This window comes from Dermochelys coriacea, chromosome 13 (assembly GCF_009764565.3).
Source record: "Dermochelys coriacea isolate rDerCor1 chromosome 13, rDerCor1.pri.v4, whole genome shotgun sequence".
Classification (NCBI taxonomy): domain Eukaryota; kingdom Metazoa; phylum Chordata; order Testudines; family Dermochelyidae; genus Dermochelys; species Dermochelys coriacea.
Genome location: NC_050080.1, coordinates 26,263,376 through 26,288,988, shown reverse-complemented (window position 1 = coordinate 26,288,988; position 25,613 = coordinate 26,263,376). Strand labels below are relative to the sequence as shown.

General features: G+C 51.6%; 1 protein-coding gene across 1 annotated transcript; it reads left to right on the top strand.

The window, feature by feature from the left end:
- The first annotated feature begins 457 nt into the window (after positions 1–457).
- Positions 458–23,200, top strand: MYL9 (myosin light chain 9). Its single transcript, XM_038369979.2, has 4 exons — positions 458–585; positions 15,653–15,859; positions 20,226–20,387; positions 21,348–23,200. Exons 2-4 carry the CDS (start codon positions 15,676–15,678, stop codon positions 21,518–21,520), a joined length of 519 nt encoding a protein of 172 aa, XP_038225907.1. The 5' UTR covers positions 458–585; positions 15,653–15,675; the 3' UTR covers positions 21,521–23,200.
- The last annotated feature ends 2,413 nt before the right edge of the window (positions 23,201–25,613 follow it).

Sequence of the window (25,613 nt, the reverse complement as noted above, 5' to 3'; positions counted from 1 at the left end):
TGACCTTTTCTAAACAGCACCTTTACTGTGCAAGGAAACAGCTGGAAGACCCCGCACACTATCTGTACGCTGGAAATACCTCTCCGAGCAGCGTGTCCTTTTATTTTTGGACCCTTGTTTAAAAGTCCTGTACCAAAAAAAACAACCTGAAGTTCTCCTTGCAAGCCCCTTATAAAGGAAGCTGCATCTCCCCCAAGGAGTTGGGCTCTCACTGCAGAGCATTGCTCACCAGGCTGCCTGCAGGCCCTCTACTGCTTTTTCCGTCAGCATTTCATCTATATAAGGCAGAATCATCTCTTTCCCTGGAGCCCTCTTTCCCCCCTACTCTTGTTCTCATATCCCAAACTCCAGCGTCCCACAGCTGGGCTGCTGCCACAGGCTCGCAGCATTCTTTTGCCTTGTATGGCCAAATCCTTGGGGGTGGGTGGGAACATTTTAGGTAAACTCCATCCTCCATTGGCTGCCTTTGCCATATGACCCAGCTCCTTCCAGCCAGGGAGATTAAAACAGCTAGTTAATTTCTTCTATTTGCAGGAGTCAGAAACGCCTTTGGGATCTCTGGGTTTTTAACCGTTTCTGACACAGGTAAGAGCTTTTTCCATTGATTCACTTTCCATGTGGTGTGGTTTCCTGGGGGCAGCTAAGGTGTGTCACGGATGAAATCAGAGGGTGCGGGAAGATTCCCAGAAAACCGAGCGCTTACATTTTCCAGTCTCAAGTTAAAAGCTTCCAGCAGTTTTAGGGATGAGTGCAAGTTAGTGGACCAAGACCAGAGCTCTGTAGCATCAGAACCTCTCAGGGAAAGAAGTGGGATCCAGTCAAGAACACCCTCTTTGCTGAAATAGACTCTGATGTCTTGTAATGGGTTGTGTGACTACTTGTCCTCCATCACAGGAAGGGGTATTCTGGCAGAGGGTTCCTGGTACTTTTAGCATTTCACTGCAGAAAAGGAAAGAAAGTTGGAGTCAGATAAGAAGGCTGCCAACTGTGCTGTCAGAAGTTACATGGGAGGAAATGCATCTGTGCTGTGGCTAATTGTTTATCAGTCTAGGGAGCAAATAGACGTGCATGGAAGGAAATAAACCCAATCTATGTCTGAGTTCTTATAAAGCTGGCATGGTCTGGGACGTGGGCAACATCCTGGAGCAGAGCTCTCAGCAGGGGATGGGAACTTGAGGAGTGCAGACACTTTGCTAGTTGTCTTCTCACAATGCCAGGTGCCTGGTAGAGAGATTCACATTCCATGCAGTCCTCTCTGAGCCTGCATGAGAAGGGAAGGAAACCTCCAGATCTGTATTCCAGCTGCTTAACCTCTTACCTTTCCTCAGGCAAGATGTTGAAGCAGGGTGTGTTTTGGGGGGCAGGTGTATGGTCTTGGGTGCTGCCGTGGCGGGGTGTTTGCCTACCAACACCTGTTACGGAAGCAAAGAACCTGGCAGGCATCCCCTGGGAGCAAGAACAGCGGAGCGAACCCACGCAGCACTATCACTGCCGGGATTTGACAGGAGGGAGACAGTGACAGAAACAGGCAGAACTCTCCACTCTCACAGCAGGGCCCTTACCCTGCTGAGCACTTGGCTCCTCCACTACAGTCCCACTAACATCAGTAGCACTATGTTTGGGAGTAACTACTTGCCAGAGTAAGTAAAGGCTGCGCAGCCTGGCCCCGTAGCCGTAACAGAGATGAGATGAGCAGGTAGAGCACTGATGACAGAGCAGGACACAGCTGTGGTTACTGAACTGCTGACACGCAGCCTTGGCAGTCGTTGATTGTGCTCTCTCTTGGGGACCGTGGAGCCCTCTGTTAGTCCGGGGGGCTTCTCCCAGGAAGCGTCAATCTCATATAAGCAAAACCAGGCCTGGAATCGGAGCTGTTGTGAGCACATTGCAATGCACTGAAACAAGCTGGTCTTTTCCGTCTGCTTCCCTGCTCTGAGCTTGCTGTCCTCTGGGTTTCTTGGGCAAGATTCATTTTTGTCTGGAATGTTGTTTTCTCCCATGTCCTTCTGCAGATGGCACAAGACAAGATCCTGGCAAACATGTATACTACCCTCTCTCGGGTGATCCCCTAGTGATCTTAGAGATCTCCTTAATAATCTATTGAGTGACCTGATGTTAGTGGCGGATCAGCCACTGGGCCAACGGGGCCTTGTCCAGGGGCCCCGGGCAGTTGGGCGCCCCTGCACCCCAACCCCACTCCCCAGCTGGAGTACCTGACGGGTGGAGCTGGGCAAGCCCCCAGGCCCTGATTCCATTTCCAGCAGGAGCACACTGGGGGCGGAGGGAGGGAGGGAGGAGGGAATGATTGCAGAAGCAAGGGGTGGGGAGGGGCCCCCACTTGCTCTGGCCCAGGGGCCCCAAAAAACCCTAGTCCACCCCTGCCTGAAGCAATAAATTCTCTTTCATAAGAAAAACTTCATTTACTTCCCTTTTACTCTCTCAATCCTAAAGCCTGATCTACACCTAAAACTTCAGACAATCTAGCTAAGCTGCTTAGGGCTCTGAAAAACATCGCATGCTGAGCATTGAAGTTAGGTCGACCCAATGTCCTGTGTAGGCACAGGTAGGTCGCTGGAAGGATTTTCCATCAGCTTAGCTATCCCCCCCTTGAGGAGGTGGATTTACTGCAGCGACAGGAAAAATCTCTTTGGCTCCACAGCAAGTGTCTAGTGGCGTTGCTGCAGCTGTGCCACTGGAGCGCTTGTAGCGTCCACAGCGCCTGGGATAACTTTTCTCCTGTTCAGACAATGCCCATCAGAACCCGAGATCGGGCTGCTTCCTAGTCTCAGGTGCTTTCCACCATCGAGCCCCTTGCTGAGTGTTTGTATTTGGGGAATGTTAGAGGGGTGTTAAAATAGCATTGGGAAGGCTCTGTAACATGTAACCCTAGGAGGAAGAGGAGGCAGGGGTAGCATTGGCCAGTGTACGGTGCCTGTATGAGACAGCTCCAGGAGTGAACAGTCCCTGGTTACCAAAGATGGTTGTGTTTCCTTGGGCATTTAAATTCTTTACCCATTGCTGTTGGCATTTTCTGTCGCCAGTGGGAGGAGCTACATATCTCACTGTGCTCCCAAATCAGTACTTAATTTGTACCAGGGCTCTGGGCCTGGCAGGTCACAGCCCCGGCACCTCTGGGCTTGCCGCATCAGTTATGAAAGTAAAAAAGGTTGCTTGAGCCCCGGCACCTCTTTCATTATAAATTAAGCACTGTCCCAAATCATCCCTCTCTCTCATTTGCTTGGGCCAGGTTCCCCTCCCTGGGCATGGCCCAGTATTTCTTCTAGGAGGGAATAAAAATCCAGTTCAGGATCTTCTGCATGGCAAGGACAAGGTCACCAGAAGCTCCTCCCTTAAAACCCAGGATAAACTGTTTGCTCTCCAGAGCTTTAAAAGGAACATATAGAAGGTTATTTCAGGCTGTTCGGAGAGTGGCCAATAGCACCCACCCATCCCCCTGCTCCCAGGTACTACACCCAGACTCTCATAAGGTGGGCGCAGAAATCCAGCTTAGGTTCTTGGCTCCCAAAGGTCTTGCCCAGGAGTTGGCTGCATGAGGGTACAGGAAAGGTAATCGGGGCCCTTTCCTTCTTTATTCAGAAAGAATTAACCGTGGCGCAGATGCCTCCTGCTCAGCTGACGCTGGGACTGTGGGGGTTGTTCCTTATGGAGCAGGGACAGAAAAAGCCCAGACTGGTCTATTTTGTGCTCAGCTGGAATCAGATTGTGGCATCACACACAAGGATGGTAGAAGGCGAAGAGTCCCAATGGGCTTTCGTACACCAAGGATCCCCAAGGGAGGGGGAGTGGCAAGGGCAGTGGCATTGCTGGTGATGAGTTCCTGTTGATTTCTGGGGTGGCGTCTATCAGGTGACACTCCCTGCAGCAAGGATGATCGGGCCCTCTGAAGACACCATTTGTGTGGATCGTGAAAGAGCCACACTCGCACTCTGGCAAGCTTTGACTGGTATATTATTTTATCAGCAACCCCATTAATCTGCCCTGAGTTTCCTTCCCCGAGTGGTGCTGGCAGCCTGCAAGCTGGGGTTAGCGGTATTTTGTACCTTTAAAGTGCTGCCTACACATTAGTAATTCCTCTACCATCACGCCATTTTACTGAGCCACAGAGAGGGGACACACCCTGACCTGGGGCTACACAATGAGCTGGGATTAGGTTTTTGGGGTCCAGCTACTCAATCCTGCACTCATCCCATGCATCCACACAGCCTGCTTTGAATGCCTTCATCTTCTTACCCAGCCTCCTCCTGATTCTCACTGCATAGTTAGCCTGGGCTCTTAGCTTGGTGTTGCCCCTAACCCTCTTCCCGTCCACACACAAAATCCTCTCACCCAAGTTTGATGGTGCTTTCAACCCGAGCTAGCTGGCCCGGCTGGGGGTGAGTTAGAGCCTGGGTCCTGCTTTCGCTCAGGGCTGGTAACCTGCCTGCTTTGCAGTGAGGATGCAGGCTAAATCGTTGGAGGACTGGGTGTGCTCCTATGCCTTCCCACAATTCTGTGTGCCCAGAGGACAGACAGGATCTCCCACAGTTCGCTGGGAAAGTGTCAGAGAATGGCTCAGCTCACTGCAGCACAAAGAAATGTGGGAGAGGCCCCCAGAAGCCCTAGCTAATACACACACGGGAGCACAGCACCAGTGAGGACACAGTCGCTCCAGACGGACTTTGCAGTGTGGCTGCTCACACCCAGGCCAGGCTAGCCCTGGTGCCAATCGCCCAGTGAAGACACACTCTCAGCGACGCCATATTGCTGTGGCTGATGTCACAGTCGTTTGCCACAGTGAGGGCAGATTGTGGCATCAGTAGCTGGGGAACGAGAGGAAACGGCTGGTTTTATTAAAAAAAAAAAAAAAAAAAAAAAAAAGGCAGGGTATGGGGGGATCGTCTTGGTGCCCAAATACCGTCCTAGTTGGGTCTGTGAGATGTGTCTCACTGGAGCAGTCAGCAAAGCATGATGGGAAAAGAAGCACATCTGATGTGCCCCAGCAGGTCACGCCTGGTCCCCACTGCCGATATCTGAAGCTTCAGAGGACAACAGGAATCCCCCACCTTGCAGCTTTGGGGATGGTGCTCCCTGTCACCATGCAACTCAGGGCTCCACAGCATGACATCTGATGACCCCTCTGTTACTTGAAGTTATTGTCATAACGCTTTACAACTCTGTTAGAGTGGGTGGCTCAGACCTAGGGCAGCAATGGGGCTTGCTCACAACGCCCGATCTGACAAAATACTGCTTTGTCCTGGTTTTGAACTTTCTGGCCACAAACTTCATTGATCTGCTGAGAGTTTGACTGGGTTTTAATAAGAGACCAGATTGTTCCCCCCAACACTTAGCTGAAGGTGCCACTTACACTGCAAGAACTTAAGCTGGGGTTATCCTGGTTGTTTGGTTATTTATCCTCACTCCCCCATGAAGCCCAGCGGAAAGTTAGGAGAAATCAAACCCTGCCTTTCACTGGCTTTAGATGCTTACTGTCCAGCCTAGCCAGGCAGAAAGGGCTTTCAGCAGCACATGGCAGCAGAAAGAGAGGGTTGTCACTAGTGACATGCAGAGTGCTGCATGCAGGCCCCAAACTGCTGGAAGCCCAAGGTCAACATTTTCAAAAGGGAGCCCGGCCTGAGGCTCCTTACAGAGGCCTTGTTTCCCAGAAGAGCTGAGAAGCTGCCCTCAGAAAAGCAGGTGTTTAAGGTGTTTCACATTGGGCACCCAACCTCACTAGCCGCTTGAAAATCGTGGCCTATGTGCCAATATCTGTGGCCATCTACACTCCAAGTCTCACGGTAGCAGGGCACAGCTGCCTTGCAGTGCTAGGGGTGCCCATGTTCTAACATCCCTCTTTGTTTGTAGCACTGATGGGATGACACAGTGATAGGATCAGGACAGCTTGGCTGGTATTACAGCTCAATCCAGCTGGGTTGTTAGACTGCACCCCAAATCCACCCTCTCCCATAACTGTGTTGTCCCATCCACTCCACAAATAGAAATTCTGGTAGAATAGACACCCCCCCCCCCAAGGCTTTGTCTACACTAGAAGTTTTGCCCTTCAAATTTCCCACCGTTGCAGCCCCAGAGATGGTAGCAGTGCCTGGCGCCATAGTGTAGGCTAGGAACTGCTTTTATTGACAGTAGAGTTACTCTGAGCAGGGTTAGATGACTTGGTGTTAAATCCACCAGTGGCAGCCATTAGCCCCTACACTGGGGCTCTGAGTGTTGCTTGCACTGGTGGAGCTGAGCCAGCGCTGGCAGAAGTGGGAAAGGTTTACAACATTTCTCTAGTGTAGACAAGGCTTGAGTGGGTCCAGGTCCAACCCCAGCTGCCTTCCTCCTCACATCATCAAAGCAGAGGAGGGAAAGCAACTGAATTACTGCTGGTGGCTTTCTTCTCCTCCCCCTCCTACCTTTGTGGGTGTTTCTGACCCTAGAAAGACCTCCACCTTGGCTCCCTAGAGGACCTGTACACCCAATTGCAAATATCAAACCGCTTTCATGAAAGGGACCTTGTAGTCATTGAGCTACAATATAACCAGGGATGACAGAAAATGGGAGTACACATGACAGACTCTATAGCCAGGCCTATTGACATAATGGCTCTCAGAGGTGTGAACTCCCCTGCTCTCTCATTCATCACAATGACAAAGTTAATAAGTTGGCTGCAGTGTTAATGTACCTCTGAAACACTAAGATTGTTCACCATTTAATTGCTGATCCCCATAGGAGAAATGCTCAGCTCAGGGGCCTGGCAATTTAGACCAGATGTTGCCATCATATTTTGGCCTCCTTGGTGCCTGTTTCACACACGCACCTCCGGCATCCATCCGTCTGTTTTGTTTGTTTAAAGTCACTGTAAGCTCTTTGGGGCATTGTGTTTGTACAGCACCTAGCGTCATGGGGCCTCCATCTTGGCTGAGGCCTCTAAGTCTCTCTGCAGTGCAATTAACTATTAACAACCCCAGTAAAGCAATAACATTGCACATTTGGACTATGCCAATAAGCAGACACTGAGTATTCAGATTGCTGAGATCTTTGCTACTGCTCTTAGAAACTAATTTACAAGCTTTTGACCTTTTGAGGCTCTAGCTCCTGGAGTTGGAATGCTCGGTCCTAGTAATATTAGGAGCAACATCTCCATGGGTTGCTCCAGTGTGGGGCCCTACTATTGAGACAGAGATAACGTACTGCAGAGGGAGTGAAGCTCCCACAAAAGAGAAGAGAATGATGGCTAGATACAGTGCTTTGGAAGTGCTGCTCACGGAGGAAGCATGGTCAAGTGGATTATGCATAGGGCTGGAGACATCTGCGTTCTAATCCCACTCAGCTACTGACATATAGCTTGACCCAAAGGCCACTGAAGTCAGTGGAAAGTCGCCCTTTAACTTCAATGAGTTTTCGATCCTTCCTTACCATTTGGCCGACATGACTTGCCTATTTTAAAGCCTCAAACTGGGCACCCAAAATCAGTGGCGACTTTGGAACAGGTTAGCCTTCCCCTGTCCAACATTCACACTGGGTGAGAAGGGACTCTATTGCAAATAATTCCCCACCAATTACAAGCCCTCGTTCAAAGTCTGGTATCCACATCACAGTTGTCCCAGATGATTAGCAAGTGCTGCTTGTACCCACTGGTCACAATACCTGGGATGAGGGCTTTTGTTCAGGTCTGGCTAAGTGGGTGGCATCTACTTCAGTTTTTCCCCATAATGAATGGGAAGCCACAGGGTTTACGGCTACACCAGTTCATCTGGTCCCCTTAACACTGCAGAGCAGGGTGTTTGGAAATGACCCAAAAGTCCCTGCTCCCAGACACAGTGCTGGGCACTAGGAAAAGAGTCCCAGAGAATATCGGTACAGACACAGTTGGGCAGCATGTGGACATGCCAAAAGAGATCTGTCGAAAACCACATTGCTGCATGGATGTGTTGACACAGTCCAAGAACAAGCCAGACAAATGGCACTTCCCTGCCATCACACCCTGCCTGCTTTAGGAAATTGACCCGTTTATGCCACGTGATGCTTAGAACTGCTCACCCAGATGGCACCAGGTTTTCAACACCGGTACAGAAGAATGGTCTTCTGCCAATTTCCTGCATGCATGAAGCTGTTTCCAGCACTGGTTCAGGAGAACCCATTATTAATTACCATTGCCAATAGCAGGCTCAACTTCCTAGGGTAGCTGGGATGATAGCGTCCCATTGACTGCAATGGTTTAGATGCTCTGAAGTGCAGTTGAGGTAAGCTACTTGATCTTTCCCTGCTCAGCTACATCATTTATTAGGTGGATCTGCTTGCAAAAACCCTCCAGGAATTCCATTAAAATAGCTCTATGGAGACTTATGGTGTTGTTTTAAAAAGCTAGAATGTTGTGAGTAAGCCAAGCCAGGCCCTGATATTGAGCATTCTGCCAGGGAACATTTTGGTCTAAGGCCCCTGAGCAACAAAACTCTGTGCCATCAAAACCACGTTCCAGCTACATAATGAGAACCGTCGAGCAGGGAAAACAATCCAAGTTGTTCTTTTGTCCCCAAAGCACCAAGGGTGCAGGGTAAATATTTGGATAATGTTAATTCACAAGGTTAGAGCGCAACCAGTGTTTATTTTCCTAGCCTTTTGCTAATTTTTGCAGTGTATTTTTAAGGTGTTGTACAGGCCTGGTCCAAAGCCTGTCATAGGCAACAGAAGCCTTTCCAGTGACTTCACTGGGCTGTGGATCAGGCCCCAGGTGATTCGTGCATCTCAGCTGAACTCTCCTGTTGGCAGACTGGAGTCTCTGCAGCCATCTGGACCCCCAGTTATAGTTGCAGGGACCCAGCATGTGCTGGGTGCTCTCCAAGACCTGCAGATTGACACTGTCCCTGCCACAAAGCGCCTGACAATCTAACTGGGGCATGATGAGCAGGGGCTTCAAGCAGTGGGAAGGAGGTGGGATGAGGAAGGAGGAGATCAGATATGAACATCTTAGTGCTTCAGTTATGTTATCTTCTCCCCGTGGGCCTCGGGGGAGGAGCAAGTGTTCCAGGAGGAATCTGAGTGGACCAAGGTGGCAGCCGGGAGGACTTGATTACTATCCCTTATTCATTCTGCACCATAGATTTGCATGGTGCTAAGGGATGATCGCAGCCAAGGAGTTTGCCACTCAAGGGAGCCCTATTCCGACAGCTCTCCTCCCACTGATCGGCACCCGCTCGCCTACATAGTCCCTCGAGTGCAATGCATTACTCATTGCAAGTGAGGGCTGCAGAGTCAGGCCCCGTGTTAGGCACCACATCCCGAGGTGACGACAACCAGTGGGGAGGGCGGAATAAGGAAAGGGAAAGGGGTTACCTCCATTTGTGAGCCCCAGATTGTTAGCTGCAGGAATGCAGGATGGTCTGTAAATGCTACTGGGCTTCCTCCAGCTCGCCTCATGGAGAAGGGCTCCTGGTACACTTCCCCCCACCCCCCGGCCCCTGCAGCTCTTGGCATTGTGGGTGAATACATGTCTATAGTAGCAGTGTACTCCCCAGTGCCCAGCCAGAGGGCAGAGAGCTTCTCCTGGGAAGCCACTGTTAGGTGCTCCAAGTCTTCTCCCTGCAGTCAGTGATGTTGCACCGAGAAACGTACCCCCACGTCGCAGCGGGCACAGGGCAGTCCCCAGGCCAGAGATGAGCCGGCACCCCTCAGAGGGAAGCTGTGTTATCGGATTGGCACGTAAATGTGTCATTCCTCAGAAAGGGGCTAACTTGCAGTACCGTTTCCCTGGTCGGAGCCCTCCCCGGGGTGTCCAAACACTAAGGTCTCCTGTAGCGTTTCCTCAGCCTAGAGCTGGGGCCCGGGGCAATAACAGGTGCTCTTCATGCAGCAGATATAAGGAGCAAGAGCACCAGAGCACGATGGGAAGAGGCAGGATGAGCAGACAGGGGTTCAGGGAAGCAGCAGCAGCAGGAGATTGCTGCAGTCACGACAGCCCTGTCCCAATGCAATACTCAGGGACTCCCTAGCCATGTCAGTAGGGACTGGGGTGCAGAGAAGTAACGGTGGTAAAACTGCGGTTGGGGCTCGGAGGCCTATTGCGCCACATTGGTGGGGCAGTCTCCGGCCAGCGCCGCTCCAGTGAGAGGAGGCTGCTCCCAAAGGATGCGAGTGTGAGACAAGGGCCAGGCAGCAGGGAGCACTTTCAGGCTACATGGTGTGGTTCACAGCTCTGCACCTTGACTGCCCTCGCGCCCCCCACCAACGCAGCTTCGCTGGGAAAGGGAAGGGGAACAGGAGCCGCGAAAGAAGAAAGAAAGGGGGAAATACACCGCAAATGGAGGAGGAGAAAGAAAATAGAATGAGAGAAAAAAAAACAGGAGTGAGGGACTAGGCAGCGGCAGCTGTGCCACGACATGGCAGGAAAGGCAAGAGAAGAGTGCCCATGTGCCAGTCCATCACGTGGGGACAGGCTCTCCTGCTCTGGGTGCATCCTGTCCAACCTTGGCTTGCGGACTCTGAGGAGATCCTGGCCCTACAGTTGTCCCAAAGGCCCTGTTAGGTTTGTCAGTAGCAATGACCCAGCTGCAAAGCGTGGATGGCCTTTCCCAGAACAGCTCACATGAGGTGGCCAAAACAGCCGGGGTGTGTTTTCTGGCACATAGCACTGAGTGGCATCATGCAGCCTAATGCACCATGACATGGTGCCTTAACTGCTCTGTGTCCCATGCCACATAAGCCAGAAATGCAGGCGGGTGTGTTCCCCAGCCTGGAATAGGGGGCACACACCAACCAAAACACTACTCTACACTTCCCCCCACAGAACTCAAAGCAATTTACAAACAGGCATGAATTCAGCTTCACACCTCACCCCACACAGCAGGTGAGTGCTAACGTCCACACTTCACTGATGGAGAAACTGAGGCACAGAGCAATGAGTGACTTGCCCAAGGTCATTGCATGGAAGGCTATAAACAGCACGCAGATTTCCTGACTCCCAGTCCTGTGCTTTAACCACTTGGCCATTCTGAACTTGATCAGCCAGCAGGCCGGAGGCACAGATCCATGCACAAGGGGCTTGGAACCAGGAGGCTCCCAGTTTTCATCCTGTCTCTCCTGCTGGTTGTTGAGTTATGCTAGGCAAGTTGCTTGGAAATGTGGGGCTAACCACCTGCATTAACTCTGGGTGCCCCACTTGAGACATCTTAAAGGAAGCGGTCTGGCTTTCAGAGAAGCACCCTAGTCTCCCACTGAAGACAGTTGTGGGTGCACAGCACCTCTGAAAATCAGATCCTTGACAACTCAGTTTGGGCACTCAAAATGAGGGAACGCTTGGAAATATGGGCGCCCGCCTGTGCCTCAGTTTTCCCATCTGCAAAATGGCGGTAAAATGCACTTGCTGCAAAATGGGGTGATGATACCAACCTACTTCCCCAGAGGAGTTGGGAGGACTCAGCTGTGTGAAGCACAATATAAGTGCCCAGTATTATTGCAATTAACCGATTAGTAACATTACCGGGTTACAGTCTCCTATGATGACAGTGAGGGAGAGGAAGCAGTTGTGACTCATCAGTGCCATCCTGTGGCAAACATAACAGTGGATTCATGCCTAGCTGGGGACTGTTACCTGCATGCAGTGAGAGGCTGTCACAGCCTTAAACTAAGTCTCTACCTCCAGCTGCTATGAGATTGACTGAAGGAGCCTCTGCTGGAGCCCTCTTGCTGCATTAGGCAGTTGGGCTTTGAACCTGCTATTGCTGTGGGCCTAGGGTTTGCTCCTGCTGTACAGGCCTAGCAGCTGCCCCAAGGCCCTGTCTACACAAGAACACTGCACTGCTTAATAGGTGAATTCGTTTAAAAATTAAGTCAGTTAAATTGGTGCCAGGTCCTGGGTAGAAGCTCATGTCCCGGTTTAAGAGTGGCTTACTGCAGTTTAGCTGAAGTCAATAAGGAAGACGTGTGCTAAGCTGATATATGATGCTCTTAACCTAGCACCAAACCCTTTTCAGTATAACTGAGTCAGTTTAAAACCACACCTGTAACCAAACCACTGCAAGTTTGCATGCAGACAAGAAGGTAGAAACCTCCAGGGGTCAGGAAGTTCCTGTGATCTTTGGGATCATTGACCTTCCCCCACTCCAAGCGGCAGAGTAATGAGTTTAAGCTCTTTTGACAGTGCTGTGCAAGTTTCCTTTGCGGCCAAGGACTGAGAGGTTTATGGAGCGGTTGTTTTGTGAGAAGTGCTCACCACAGGTGATAGGGTGTTTGTGTCTTTTATCATGGCCCGTGTGAGTTCATTTGGCAGCTACAGTAACTCCCACTCCTGTTACAACAGCCACTGCGGGGTGCTGGTGTTCCCTGGCCATGATTCCTGCACCCACCCACAGCTCTCTGTGGAGGTAATGCAGAGGCCCCTGGAATGAAGGATTTTTCCCTGGAGAGGCAGGTGACACCTGTCCTACCTCCCCTGTGCAGGAGCCTGAAAAGGGGCAATGATGACTCGAATCCCTCAGTTGGCAGGTGAGGTGCAGCCATGTGGGAATCAGTCAGTTAGGGTGGGCTGACGATGGTACCCTTAACTGAGCTCTCGGGCAGTAACTGACCAGGTGAAATGGACCAGGTAGGTGGGGAGTCCATCCAGCAGCAAGATGCGTTGCACCAGTAGGGCATACCAAGCAGGTGATGTGACTGGAAGTTACCAGAGCAATTAAATCCCTGAGCAGATGATCAGAGGAAGAGCCACAACCAGGCTACAGGGAAAAAATATTCAACTATGTAGCAGACTGCGGACTGTTCACCTACTGAAGATTTGCGGAGAGCAGCCTGTTCACACCCAGCTGATACAGTAACTGGATAGCGAGTCATATGACCCGTGCAGGAATGATGGGCAGGCACCAGGCTGGGGGCAATCCCCAGCCAGGGCAGTTGCTAGGAGACCTGCTGGGGTTTAGAAAGCAGCCTGGCATGATGGTATCAGCAGCCCCCATAGCAAATGCTCAGCAAAGGTGCTGGCATGAAGGGGCCAGGCCTTTCCCCTGCAGGCTGCGATGCCACACCCTACTTAGGAGTTGGGAGACATAGCGGCTGTTCTCTGAGCTCAGCTCTCATGGCCTTGCTAGGGGAGGGGATGGGGGCAGCGTGGGTGAGCTCAGGGCCAGGTGCTCTGAGATCTGTAACTGTTAACCCTCTCCCTGCCGTGACAGAGCCAACCCATGCAAGAGTGGCTGCTGCTGTCCTGCATGCGGCTGTTGGATATGCTCATTAGGCCATCCTGGGTGTAACTCAGAGCCCCCCCGCCCCCAGATTACACAGCTCAGTGTGCTGGAACCCCCTAGCCCTAGGTCACAAGCTGCTGCTGCGGGGGTGAGCCCAGCTCGGCAAGCCGCTCTCTGGTGAAACAAAGAGGGCAGGGGGCGGGGAGTGGAATGCTAGGAATCTGCAAGGAGCAGATAACCAACTTCCTGCTTGTTCCTAACAGGGCCTGCACTGGGAAGGCAGCCCAGAGCCCATGTCTTCGTTTGTGAGACTTTCTTTGTGTGTTTAAAGTGTACAAGGCAAGCAGATCACTGCAAGGCTTTGTGAGGGAGGGGAGGATGGCCGGGCTCTTGCCCTGGTATTGGGAACTGTCTGCACATCTATAACCCCCCCATGCAAGAATTGTAAAGATGGGGACACTCTGCCTGACCTGAGGGGTTGCCCTTGGACTCAGGGGACTGGGGTCAGTAACAGGCAGCTCTGCAGCATGCCATCTGCTGGGCCCCCTCTGACCAGGGAGCCCCCTCCCACAGTGTCCTGAGAGATGCTTGTCTATTGCACAGGGCTCTTCTGGTTAAGGATGGGCCAAATTCTGCTTGCAGACATATACACTAGGGGTGGTGGAGTTACACCAAGCTTACACCCACAGCAAGTGGGGCAAAATCTGGCACACTCCAAGTGCCCATAGCATGGAGTCCCTCCCTGGAGGGGCGATGGGGGATTTGTCGCATAAGCACCATGACACTTGAGACTTGATCCAGGACCTTCACAGCCCCTAGCAAGCAGCTCTAGCAGGGGAGGCGGGTCCCCAAGATGGAGCCAGGGGCGGCTCTACCAATTTTGCCGCCCCAAGCAGCTACCGCCGAATTGCCACTTCCACAACAGCAGCGGAGCTGCCGCCAAATTGCCGCCGCGGGACACGGACTGCCGCCCCATTCTAAAAGCCGCCCCACGTACCTGCTTGGAAAGCTGGTGCCTGGAGCCGGCCCTGGGTGGAGCTGCTGAATGCTCAGCTAGAAGCCTCTCTCTGCAGACTGCGCTAAAGAGAAAGGCCCCAAAGGACAGTTTGGAGTCTGAGACCAGCGGGTACAGCTGGTGACTGCACACAAGAAGCGGCTGCAGGGGCAGATCTAGGCCAAGAAGGCTGCTGGCTTGGTTCCTGGAGTATTTTACTCTTCTCACATTCTTAATGTCTTACAGGTATGGAGGGAGCGTGGGTGGGTCAGTGTAAGATCTGACTCTGGAAAAGGCCTAGAAAAAGGCCAGTGTAGATGCAGGCGGAGGAGCAGCTCCACCTGTGCCTCAGCAGCTGTAGGGCCTGGAGGCGGGCGTGCTAGTGCAGACTCCTCACGGTGCTGTAACCATTAACCCTCCTCAGCGCAAGCTCAGATGACCCTGGGGCCTAACAAAAGCAGCGCTGCCAGCATGGCTCGGACTGGTGCTGGTGCAACCACAGGGAAACTTATTTCCAGTTTGCTGCCCTGTAGGAACCTCACATCAGGATGTGGCTGTTCACGTTCATGGCATACAGAGAAAAAATTATAAATACTCTTGTCAGAAGGTTGCATCGTAGCACGACGTCATTTCTTAGAATTTAGAATCCTAAGGCACAAGAACCAAAACCAGAGTGAGACAACGCAGAGAGCCACCACTCGCCTCCACGCTGACTCTCTGCAGACTGCATCAGGAAACCCAGACCATCACATGGCTTCCCTCAGAGACCCCTCAGGACCAGGAAACCCCTTACAATTTAAAGTGATGTCTTCTCATTTTAACATTTCCAATACATCACAATAACTAAACTTCCCTGCCACATACAAGAGCAGTGGGTCTCACCCTCTTCCATACCATGCCCCGATGCAACCACAGAAAACAGCTTCACCCCCACCCCACCCCACCCCAGAGCTATAAGGAGACAGATGGTCAGAGGGAACCCCTTTTTGCAACAGAAAGGGGCATGAGCCGCTGAAATTCACATGGGACTGTTTTACCTGCTGAGGTCAGTGTTGGAATTCAGGGTCTTCTTCAGGGGGAGAAAACAGGTGTTTGCTCTTGCATCCATGCACCAATTGCAGCAAAACTGAACCTAAGGGAGTAGTCACCCCTAGCCTCCCCTACAATCATCACTTTGCAAGGATCACAGGATGATTTACCAGCTAATTAATTAAATCACCCCCCTCCTGTGTGATGAAAGTTAGGGAAATATTATCTCCATTTTACAGATGGGGAAACTGAGGGGGCAGGGCAGGTTAAATGCAGTTAAATGACTGGTCTGGTTGCAAGGCCAGCAGCCAAATCAGGAACAGAACCCACATGGCCTGTCTCCCAGCCCTGCCCCTGCTGAAATCACTCAGATAGATTGCTCCACTCCATTCCTGTTGAGTCTGTCTGTTCCCCTAGTTGGTCAGTCTCCTTTTGCTTTCCCTGTCTCACTCAGGAGGTAGATCACCAGCTGCCAAGATGTCCAGCAAGAGAGCCAAGGCCAAAACCACCAAGAAGCGCCCCCAGCGTGCTACTTCTAATGTCTTTGCCATGTTTGACCAGTCGCAAATCCAGGAATTCAAGGAGGCTTTCAACATGATTGACCAGAATCGCGATGGCTTCATCGACAAGGAGGATCTGCATGACATGCTGGCGTCTCTAGGTAACAAGTGCCAATCCAACAGGGTGCCTGCACTGGTCAGCTGGTAGGCCACAGGGACTGTGCTTGGGGAACTTGGAGTAGCCCTTTCCTCCTATAGGTATTTGACAGTTACTCTATGTTGAAGGTCTCTGACCTCTTGAGACCTCTCTTCTGCTTCACCCTCCTATTTAAATAAACGATCCCCTCAGGGAAACTGGCAGTACAGTTCAGTAAAGGCTGGGGCTTGTCTATCCCAGGAACTCTTTGCGCTGGGGAAGCAACACTAACACTGCTCCACCAGTGCAAATCCCTAGTGTAGGTGAGTTACACAGGTGAAAAAAGTGACTTGCCACAGTGGGTGTCACTTTTTACACTGCTGCAATGTGTCTGCACAAGAAATCTGTACTGGTACAGCTATGTTGGTGCAAAATACTCCCCTGCAGATGTAACACTGTCCCTGGGGTTGGTGTGTCTTTGGGAATCAAACACGGGACCTCTGGGTCTGAAAGCAGGAGCCTTTACTCCTTGAGCTAACAGAGCACAATCAAACTGCTATACACATGCTGGCCACTGGGGGGTGACAGCTACCTGTTAGTTGTGGGTTATGTAGGTGAACCCTGTTGTTCTGCTGCTCCACTTCCAGCACCATCACCCTCTCCAGGGAGAGACGCTCAAGAGTAGGGGTGGGAAACACTCCAGCCTAATCCCTGTCACAATCCCATCTATGCAGGGCAATGTGCCGAGTTCTGGATCAGCACCCAGCTATTGAAATCTATTTGAGGCCACCCCAGGATGCTGCCCCCCAGGGCCAGACAAAACTTTTTACCCACCCCTTTGGTTGTGTTAGTCCAGCACTCGTGATTTCTCCCTCCCTCTTCCACCAGCTGGGCTGGACAGGATGTGACTCAAAGCTCTGCTCCCTGCCTCACCTCGGCCACTTGGGGCTCCACGGACCCGAGGCCCGACTGTTTATAGCACAGTCTGAGCCACGGTGGCTCTAAAGACTGTCCCTGTGTTTGGTTTACTTTAGGATCTGCCCTGACTACGTTGGCTCCCTGGTCATGGCCCAGAGGGGGTCATTGGTGACTGAGGCCATTCTGGGCTGCAAATCACCTGCCTTCCCTTGCAAGAACCCTGAGGCTGAGTGGCAGCATCCTGGGGTGGAGGCCAGTATCCCTGGGGCACAGCAGAGCCCCCATTGGCACAGGGGTGTGATTTGGGTTTCCCATCCCTGTCCCAAAGAGGTGTGTGTAAATGCAGCCCCCAGGCCATGCTAATACCTTATGGGTCCTGATTGCCGCTTGTTGCTAGCACAGGTCAAGCTGCAGGGCAGACAGGGCTCTGGGCTGTAAGAGAGAAGCCAGGTAGGCGGAAAAACAAGCATTCTGGCTGTGGTATAGAGCCAGCGCCCTGGAAATCTCACCACATGCTGCAGGGGTCTCTCCCGTCTCAGGTCATATAGAAAATGGCTGATTATTATTTACGTTTATGCTGCAGTAGTGTCCAGAGGCCTCCAGGTTGGGCTCCACTGTGGTTGGTGCTGCACAGACAGCTCCCCTAAGAACTTCCTTCCTATCCCCCTCCCGCTGGGTTTTGCCCTTGAATGTCTTCCTCTTCCCCCTTCCATTGTCCTGTGTTAAGGCCCACCCCCGCCCCCCAAATAAACCATTCATCCCTATGGACCATCCTTTCAAATCAACCTAACCGTGTGGGGGAGCATAACTGGAGGTTTCTCCTTAAAGTGCCAGCAGTGAAATAGTTAATGCAGATACTTCTCGGTTAGACCCATGTTCGCATCCCTTTGGTGTGGAAGGAGCAGGCCCCACCTCTCAGCTGTTTGTCTGTGGGCAGACTCAGGCCTGGTCGACACTTGAAAAGTTTTACTGGTATGGCTCTGTTGGGCAGAGGTGGGCAGCGCACACACATATGTTTTTGCCAGCACAGTTATGCCTGTAAAGCTCTAGCATAGTGATAGTGGTATGAGGCTCTTTATGCTGGCTTTGCTGAACTGCAGTAAGCTACACTGGTCTAAGCACTTTAATAACAGTATAATTGCAAAAAGAAAAGGAGTACTTGTGGCACCTTAGAGACTAACAAATTTAATTTTGTTAGTCTCTAAGGTGCCACAAGTACTCCTTTTCTTTTTGCGAATACAGACTAACACGGTTGCTACTCTGAAACCTGTAAGTATAATTGCACCCACACTTGGATTTTGGAGTTTTTTCCCCTTTTACTATAATCAAAGTGGCAAAACATAATGTAGACAAGGCTGCAGGAAAACAGCATTGCCTTGTGCCATGTTCTGAAGGTCTTTGGAAGAGCTAAAACTCCTCCCCCAATTGCTTGCATTCAGCTAGCAATAAAGGAAATGCCAATGCTCCACAAGAAATTGCAGTGGTGGGTATTTCCAGGACACCGGGTGGGGAGACCTGGGTTTCTATTCCCAGTTCTGCCATCAAGTCGCTGTGTAACCTTGAACAAGTCCCTTCCCTTCTGTACCTCAGTTTCCCCATCTGTAGAAAGGGGACAATGATTCCCCTGCCTCCGTAGTAAACTGCACTGAGATCCGTGGGCGAAAAGGTCTGTGTAAACACAAAGTATTATTACTGTTTGTACCCTATTGCTCATTACTTCTCCTCTCAGCCCGCGCACTAAAGTTCACAGTCACAACAGCCTGAGCCGGAGAGGAAGGAGGGCTATGGGACTGTTTTCTTTGGAGACGCTGCTCTCCAGAGCCTTCGGAAAGGTGTATGTGTGTGACTGAGATTGCCAGCCGGCGCTGCCCTGGCTTGTTTAGCAGGTGAGCCAGCACAAAGAAGGCTCTCTGGGGATAGGAGCAGAGCCCAAGGCTCCAGCTCTTTTGACTTGCAAAGGTTTGCCAAGTTCCCCCACCCAAAATTCTTTCTGCTTAGCTGCAGGCCAGGTAGATTTCAACCTCCTCTCTCCTCTTTCCTTCCTGCCTCCGCAGTCCCCCACCACCCCGGAGGTCTGTCAATTATTGACCTGGCTACCAAACCTGTTCTGAAGTCCTAGTGCAGCCAGGAGGCAGAGCTCCCCCCATTCCCCACCTAACTGCACACAAAAGCGAGGGGAAGAGGGGCAGGGCTCAGACTGTAAAACGTGTGTTTTGAAGCCGGGCACAAAGAGAGCTGTTTGCAGCTGCACCCACCAGAGGGCACTGAGCTGTACAGGCCGGCTGCCGCTAAGGGAAAAGCTGTCTGATGGAATGGGAGTCTGGGTGAGGAACAGATTGTCAGACAAGGTTGCCCCTCTCTCTGGGCAGCAGGCAGGGGCAGACTGGGATTCTCTCCACTCTGCTGGTTAATCAAACTTCCTGGGGGACACATGTCAGGAATTTAGCTTCCCTGGAGGCCAGCCATTCCGAATTTGAATGCCAGCACTCCAGCCCTCAGGCTGTCGGCAATCATGCGGTCCATTTCCTTGAGTGGGCTGGCGGGAACCCTTATGGTCCAGTATCTGTGGTGAACCCTGCTGGAAAGCAAGTGGAGTGCTGGCACTGCAGGGACACACGTGCTGGCACGACACAGCTTTCTGATTATGATGCCCCGGGTGTGTGAACATGGCCGAAGTGAGCTCATTTAGAAGTGAAGATAAATATTCATGAGCACTTCTTTGCGTTACTCGGCTGGCCAGGATACTCAGCTAGAAAGGCGAACCCATAACGTTTTCAAAAGGACCTAAGGCCCAGATCCTCAAGGGTGTTAGGGAGCTGGGTGCCTTAATACCTTTGAGGATCTGGGCCACAGACTTCCAGTGAGACCCAGGCTGCTGAGTGCCTCAGTCACTTTGGAAGATGGGACTCGGGTGCTTTTGAAGAACTTACCTGCTGCTTTTGTCATACAGTCCAGTCAGGACACATGGGGTTTAGAACAGGGGGAGCAGAGAAGATACAGACTAGGGGATCCTCCAGATGCACCTGGAATGCAGGCTGAGGGCCAACGGGACCAGCTGCTTAAGGTCCCAGATTGTCTGACTACACAGAAAGATCCAGTGAGATCCTGGCCCCTCCACTCTGACATTTTTGATCAGTGAACAGCTGGGCTGCGGGCCTCATTTCTGCCTCCCAAAGAGAGATTTTGGTGTCCCTGAGCCATGCGCTTGCCTTGGGTTTGGGTCTAATCTAGTGATTAGAACAGGGACCTGGGAATCAGGACTCCTGGGTTCTAGTCCTGGCTCTGTCACTGACTTGCTGGGTGACCTTGGACCAGTCGCTTCACTTCCATACCTCAGTTTCCCCACCGGTAAAATGGGGAACAATCATGCCCATGTTTCATGAGGCTTTAGTCATGTTTCAAGCACTCAGAGCCCCTCAGCTGAGCAGGCATTGGAGTGCAGCGGCTCACCCTGCGCTGGTTCCGTATGGCAGGGAAGAACCCCACTGATGAGTACCTAGAGGGCATGATGAGCGAGGCGCCGGGTCCCATCAACTTCACCATGTTCCTCACCATGTTCGGAGAGAAGCTGAATGGCACCGACCCGGAAGACGTCATCCGCAATGCCTTTGCCTGCTTCGACGAGGACGCGACAGGTATGGTAACGGGGGCCAGGCTGGCTGCTCTGTCAGCCCCACGCCAGCCAGGGATGCTGGGCTGAGCCAGCCAGTGGAGCAGGCAGCATTGCTCCCCCAGTGCCTGGCTCCCAGGCAGGGGTGTGTGGGGCTGGCCAGGGTGGCTGCCTTTAACCGGGGGCTGAGAGCCCCGAAGGGAGAGAGGCTCCTATGTACCATTTAGGATCCGGGCCTAAGCCAGTTTTCTGGGGCCCAGCCCGAAGGAGGAGCTTTTTGCTCTAGTTCAAAAACCTGGTAAGCTCACAGAGTGGGACCCAACATCCTTTTCCTCCCTTGGTGTGTCTGCAGAGCAAAGGCATGATGCTGCCTTTGCTCAGAGCCACCTGGGAGGGGAATAACGGGGGGTCCCGAGAGCTGCGATTGAGGGGCACTGTCCAGGCTGCAAGATCACAGAACCTGTGACTCAGAAAATGCTGACTGCAGAAGGATACCCTTCCTGGTTGGGATGCTGATCCCCTGAGCTCCTTCTGAGACCCACACTCTCCCCTTTCAGCCCCTCATGAATCCCCCTAGCAGTATGAATCCCGGGCGCAGGCACTATCCCACTCTCTGTGGCCTCCAGGGTCGCTTTGACTGGGAAGAGGCCATCCTGTTCCTAAGGGGCTCAGCTTTGCATCTCCAGACGCCTGTTCACGGCAGCTCTCATCCCATTGGGGCACCATTGTCACATTTGCAGCCCGGTGTCCTGGGTCCCTGTAATCACGACACCATGTAGCGAGGGCTGCAAATCCTTGGACCCCAGTCTCTTTAGAAACACCCCGTTCCCCCGGTGCTAGGTCATCCTGGGCTGTCCCTGGCCGCTGTTTCCCAGGAGCCGGTTCAGAGTTCTGTTCCCCGGCTCCATTCGCTCGGGCACTCCAGCTGCATTAACCCCACCTCCTTTATCTTTCCTCTTCCCTGCCATTCATTGCTTCCTTGCAGGTTTCATTCACGAAGACCATTTGCGCGAGCTGCTCACCACCATGGGGGACAGGTTCACGGACGAGGAGGTGGATGAGATGTACCGAGAGGCCCCCATCGACAAGAAAGGCAACTTCAACTACGTGGAGTTCACCCGCATCCTCAAGCACGGAGCCAAAGACAAAGACGACTAGAGCCGAGAGGCACCCATCCCACCTTCTGTACACCTGCCGTGCCCCTCCTCCCTGAGCACCCGTGCTGCCTCTGGCCCAGAGTCCCAGCGGGCCGACCCCATGGGAAATGCCTTAAAGCACATGACATGAGGCCTTAACCCTGCTCTGCATTAGGGATGAGCTGGCCTCCACACAAATGCCCCTCCCATGAGAAGATGAATCTTCACACTCCCGTCCCTCAGCCCTTCGAGCATGTCAACCGTTCCTAACCTCAGTCGATCTTGTTCGCAGCAGGTCAGTCCAGATGGCTCCCATTCCACCATAGATCTGACCTTCTGAATTCAAGTGCCGTGTGGAGGAGGTGACCAGAGGAAAGGGGGATAGTTACCAGGGGCTCAGCTCATCAGTGCTGTAGCATCTGGCAATGTGCGTATGATCCATGGCCACCCAGAGTGTAAACCGCTGAGGGGGCCTGTTGAGGTTGCTGCTTAGCCCCTGGCTATTGAATCTCTTCCCAGCGATGCCACCCCGACCTTCTCCCTCTATTTCAGAGCAGGCTTATACTTGAGCTACAAGTTCTGTTCTTCTAACCCACTGGGAATCCCTCCTTGCCCAGCCCTGCCTGCCTGGCCCCATTCTGCACTCACAATAATTTGCACTTAGATAGCACCTTTCATCTGAGAATAGCAGAGCACATAGACCCCTGTGTATTTTCCTTGCCATGCCCCAGCCTGTCCGGCACAGATCCTTGCAGTGGGGTGGACCGGGAGGGGTAGGAGTCCCTCTACTGGGTGGTGGTGGTGGTGGTCAGGGCTGCATCGTAGATGGAGCATGCACACAAGGCATTCGTGGGGGCGGCTTTGCCATGCAGAGATCTTGCAATCACACCAGCTAAGGGTGGTCATAACATTCTGCTGGGGATTAACATTTGTGCATCTAATTAGCCCCTCTCAATGAGGAACAATAAAATCCTGCTCTGCATTTTACCTTGTTCACAATGTTTACCCATAATCCCCAGCGGCTAGCCTGCCATTTCAGGGCTGACTTTCCCCAGTGTTGCAGTCCATAAGACAAGATCCTTCCCCACATTAAGCCAGTCACAGCTGCTGTCACCAGTATGGGTCTGTCCCCACTGGAATGAACGAATGGAAGTTCCCGATGAGCGCGCTACACTTGGACTCAAGAGACAGCAGAACATGGGATTTGCCAGAATGGATATGAGCCTTGATCCATCCAATCCCAGGTCCTGCCTCCCATCTCGGCCCAGGGCTTGAGAGGCAGGTGCGATCTACCCAGGACACACCTCACCAGCTGTGCCATGCTGGGTATGTAAAGTAGAAAACTTCCTGCATTCCACTAGACAGACATTTTCTACCCTGACACACATGCTTTGATCACCCCCCTCTCCTTACACACATACCCTCAGATATTATCCAGCCTGATTCCCAGGATATATTACGTAACATGCAGGGGATCATAAACCCATATAGACCATCTCCATTCATTTTCCAGCAGTTATTATCCAGTACAAATCCAGATCCTAAGAACATTGACAAGGAAAGAAATATACAACTGCCCCCTCTTTTTTAAAAAAAAATTGTTTTCTATTTGAATAATTGTGTTTTTGTGGCTTTAGAATCTGTGATTTAAGGGATTCAGAAAATTGAAATTACTTATAAAGTATAAAAGATATAATACCAATGAGTGCATGTGCACAGTTACCTTATTTATCAGGTCGTCTTCTTGTTTTACTGCACGTGGTAGATTTCTGTCCTTGATTAACTTGTCCTAAGCAGTCATCTGTAGCATTAGCCGGGTTGGAAGAGCCCGCTCTGATGGGTTGGTTATCCACTGCATCCTCCCAATGCTGTGCCCCAGTTGGCGGCCTCAATCCTGTGCTGTCCTGGAGAGATGGGTCTGCCCATGAATTACACCAGCAACGTCAGCTTCACCTCCCCTCATGGCCGCGTGTTCTGTGACAGAGTTGCTTCTATACTCTAGCTGTGAACGTCTTCTGAACATTCACCCCACATTTTTGCTCCTGCAGCTTAAGCTGCGAGGTCCGCCCTTGTCAACCGATGGAGCTGGTCACTCCCTTTACAACACACAGCACATTGCAGAGGAGAAGCCGTTTTTAAACATAGGGAGCTGATTTGAAAAGCTGCCAGTTTGTCAGTTTAAATCAAGAGTCACCAAGGCGTGCTGAAAACTAGCTGTGAGACACAGACCCATCTCTACAGCTATGAGGGTTCCTAAGTGCTGCACTTGCCACCCAGCCAATTAGACATCTCTATCTTAAGCTCTATTTCAGCGTCCATGGTTTCAGACCTGCTAGAATATTTGCAATAGCAAACGTCTTGTTAATGTCTAACAATGGTCTATAAACTGGATGCTAAGGTGATAAGCGCCAGTGTCTCAGCCTGGATGGATGCATGCATGCAGTGCTTAATTTGTAATGAAAGAGCAATTTTTTTACATTCATAACTGATGCAACAAGCCCAGAGATCCTGGGGCTATGAACTGCCAGGCCTAGAAGTGCCGGGTCTCAGCCTGGCAAGTCCTGGCACAAAGTAAGCACTGGATGCATGCCAGATATATGAACATAGATAGCCCTGACTGTTTGCCCCACAGGGAGAAAACGCATTCTATCTCCTCTTGCATGACAGTTCCCCATAGTAACAGAGAATACACCCGAACTGTTCTTGCAAACCATAGGGAGATTATTTTCTGGGGAATGGTGAAGCACAGGGCTCACAGGGAATAATCTGACAACAGTGATGATAGAATCCACATGAAAAGCTCTCACTAAACACAGCTGCCTTGAGATGCCGGATCACGGCCTGTGGGCATTGAACTCTAGATCTGGCCTCCTCTGGACCTCTGCTACAAATTGTGGGTGGGTATCCTGAAGGGATGGGAGCCACAAGTGTTTAGCAGGCAAATGTTCGTTGGCACCTCTTGGTCTTTGCAACAGCAGCATGAGCTCAAGCTGTAAGAAGACAAGAATCAGGTGACATCAGTAACTCCTGTTAAAATAACTACAGCTCTCTTCCTTTCAGCAATTAAGACCCTGGACCTGCAAGGACTTTTGTACATGATGAGTCCCATTAACTTCCCTGGGACAACTAACATGTTAATGGCCTTGCAAGATCGGGACTTAAGTCCCCCTCCACGCTACACATCACCAGTTTGTGACCCCGGAGACTTGAAGTGTAAAGAAACCTTAGCTCTGTTTTAACAGCATCTCTGCAGCATGCTGAAGCCTTCAATATGTCCAGAGCTTTGAGTCCCACAAAATGAAGTCATATGGTTGCCAACCTAGGAGACGACAATGTTGTAACTTGGTCTCCTGACCCAGTTGGAGTTGTGCAGACACGGTCTAAGGGATGGAAGTACAACTTTAAAAACAAAGTTCACTTTACGTGCCTGGGGAGCTTCTGGGGGTGTCCTCCTTTTAACGAAGCACAGTTGTTTCACGTTAGATTAGCCAGAAACCCACTGGAGGTTTCAGCACTGCACCTATGCAGATGCTGGAGTGCAGAAGGACGCGTTACCCAGCCTGCAGTGCCATGAGATGCTGGATTAGCCCAAGCACAGAAGTGCCTGCCCAGGACAGTTCCAATGGGCATCAACTGAAAGGCACAGGCTTTCCCTTGAACAAGCACTCCTTCTTTTGACTTGCTCATGAAAGGACCCTGCAGGACAATGTAGCTCCCTGGGACTGATTGCTGACTCATGGGCCCAGGTCTGGGGGAGGGGCAGAAAGGGTTCTTTTCTGAGGGGCCCTTCCCCACAGGTATCTCTGTGTGTGAGCATGTGCAGGAACTCAAGCCTTGTCTATAGTCAGAATTGCACCATTTTAGGTCAATTCCTTTTTTACACTGACTGAGTTAAACTAGCACAAACCCCTTTGTGGGTGCGCTTAGATTGACTTTAGCCTGGCTTATACTGATTTTGATAAATCCCGTCACTTTCAGGCTATTCCAATTCATGACATTTTTACCCCACATTTCACACACGTCTTCATCAGCTCCTTGCGTGTGCTTCTCGGGACCCCAACATTTCCAGGGCACAGGAATTCTCCATATCCCTCTCACCACCAATCACTTTGCAA

What these genes read in the sequence shown, in the direction of transcription:
- MYL9 (XM_038369979.2), top strand. Translation starts at nt 15,676, where the DNA reads ATGTCCAGCAAGAGAGCCAAGGCCAAAACCACCAAGAAGCGCCCCCAG. An exon ending in TGACATGCTGGCGTCTCTAG is followed by an intron (nt 15,860 to 20,225) that starts GTAACAAGTGCC and finishes TCCGTATGGCAG; the next exon opens with GGAAGAACCCCACTGATGAG. An exon ending in CTTCGACGAGGACGCGACAG is followed by an intron (nt 20,388 to 21,347) that starts GTATGGTAACGG and finishes GCTTCCTTGCAG; the next exon opens with GTTTCATTCACGAAGACCAT.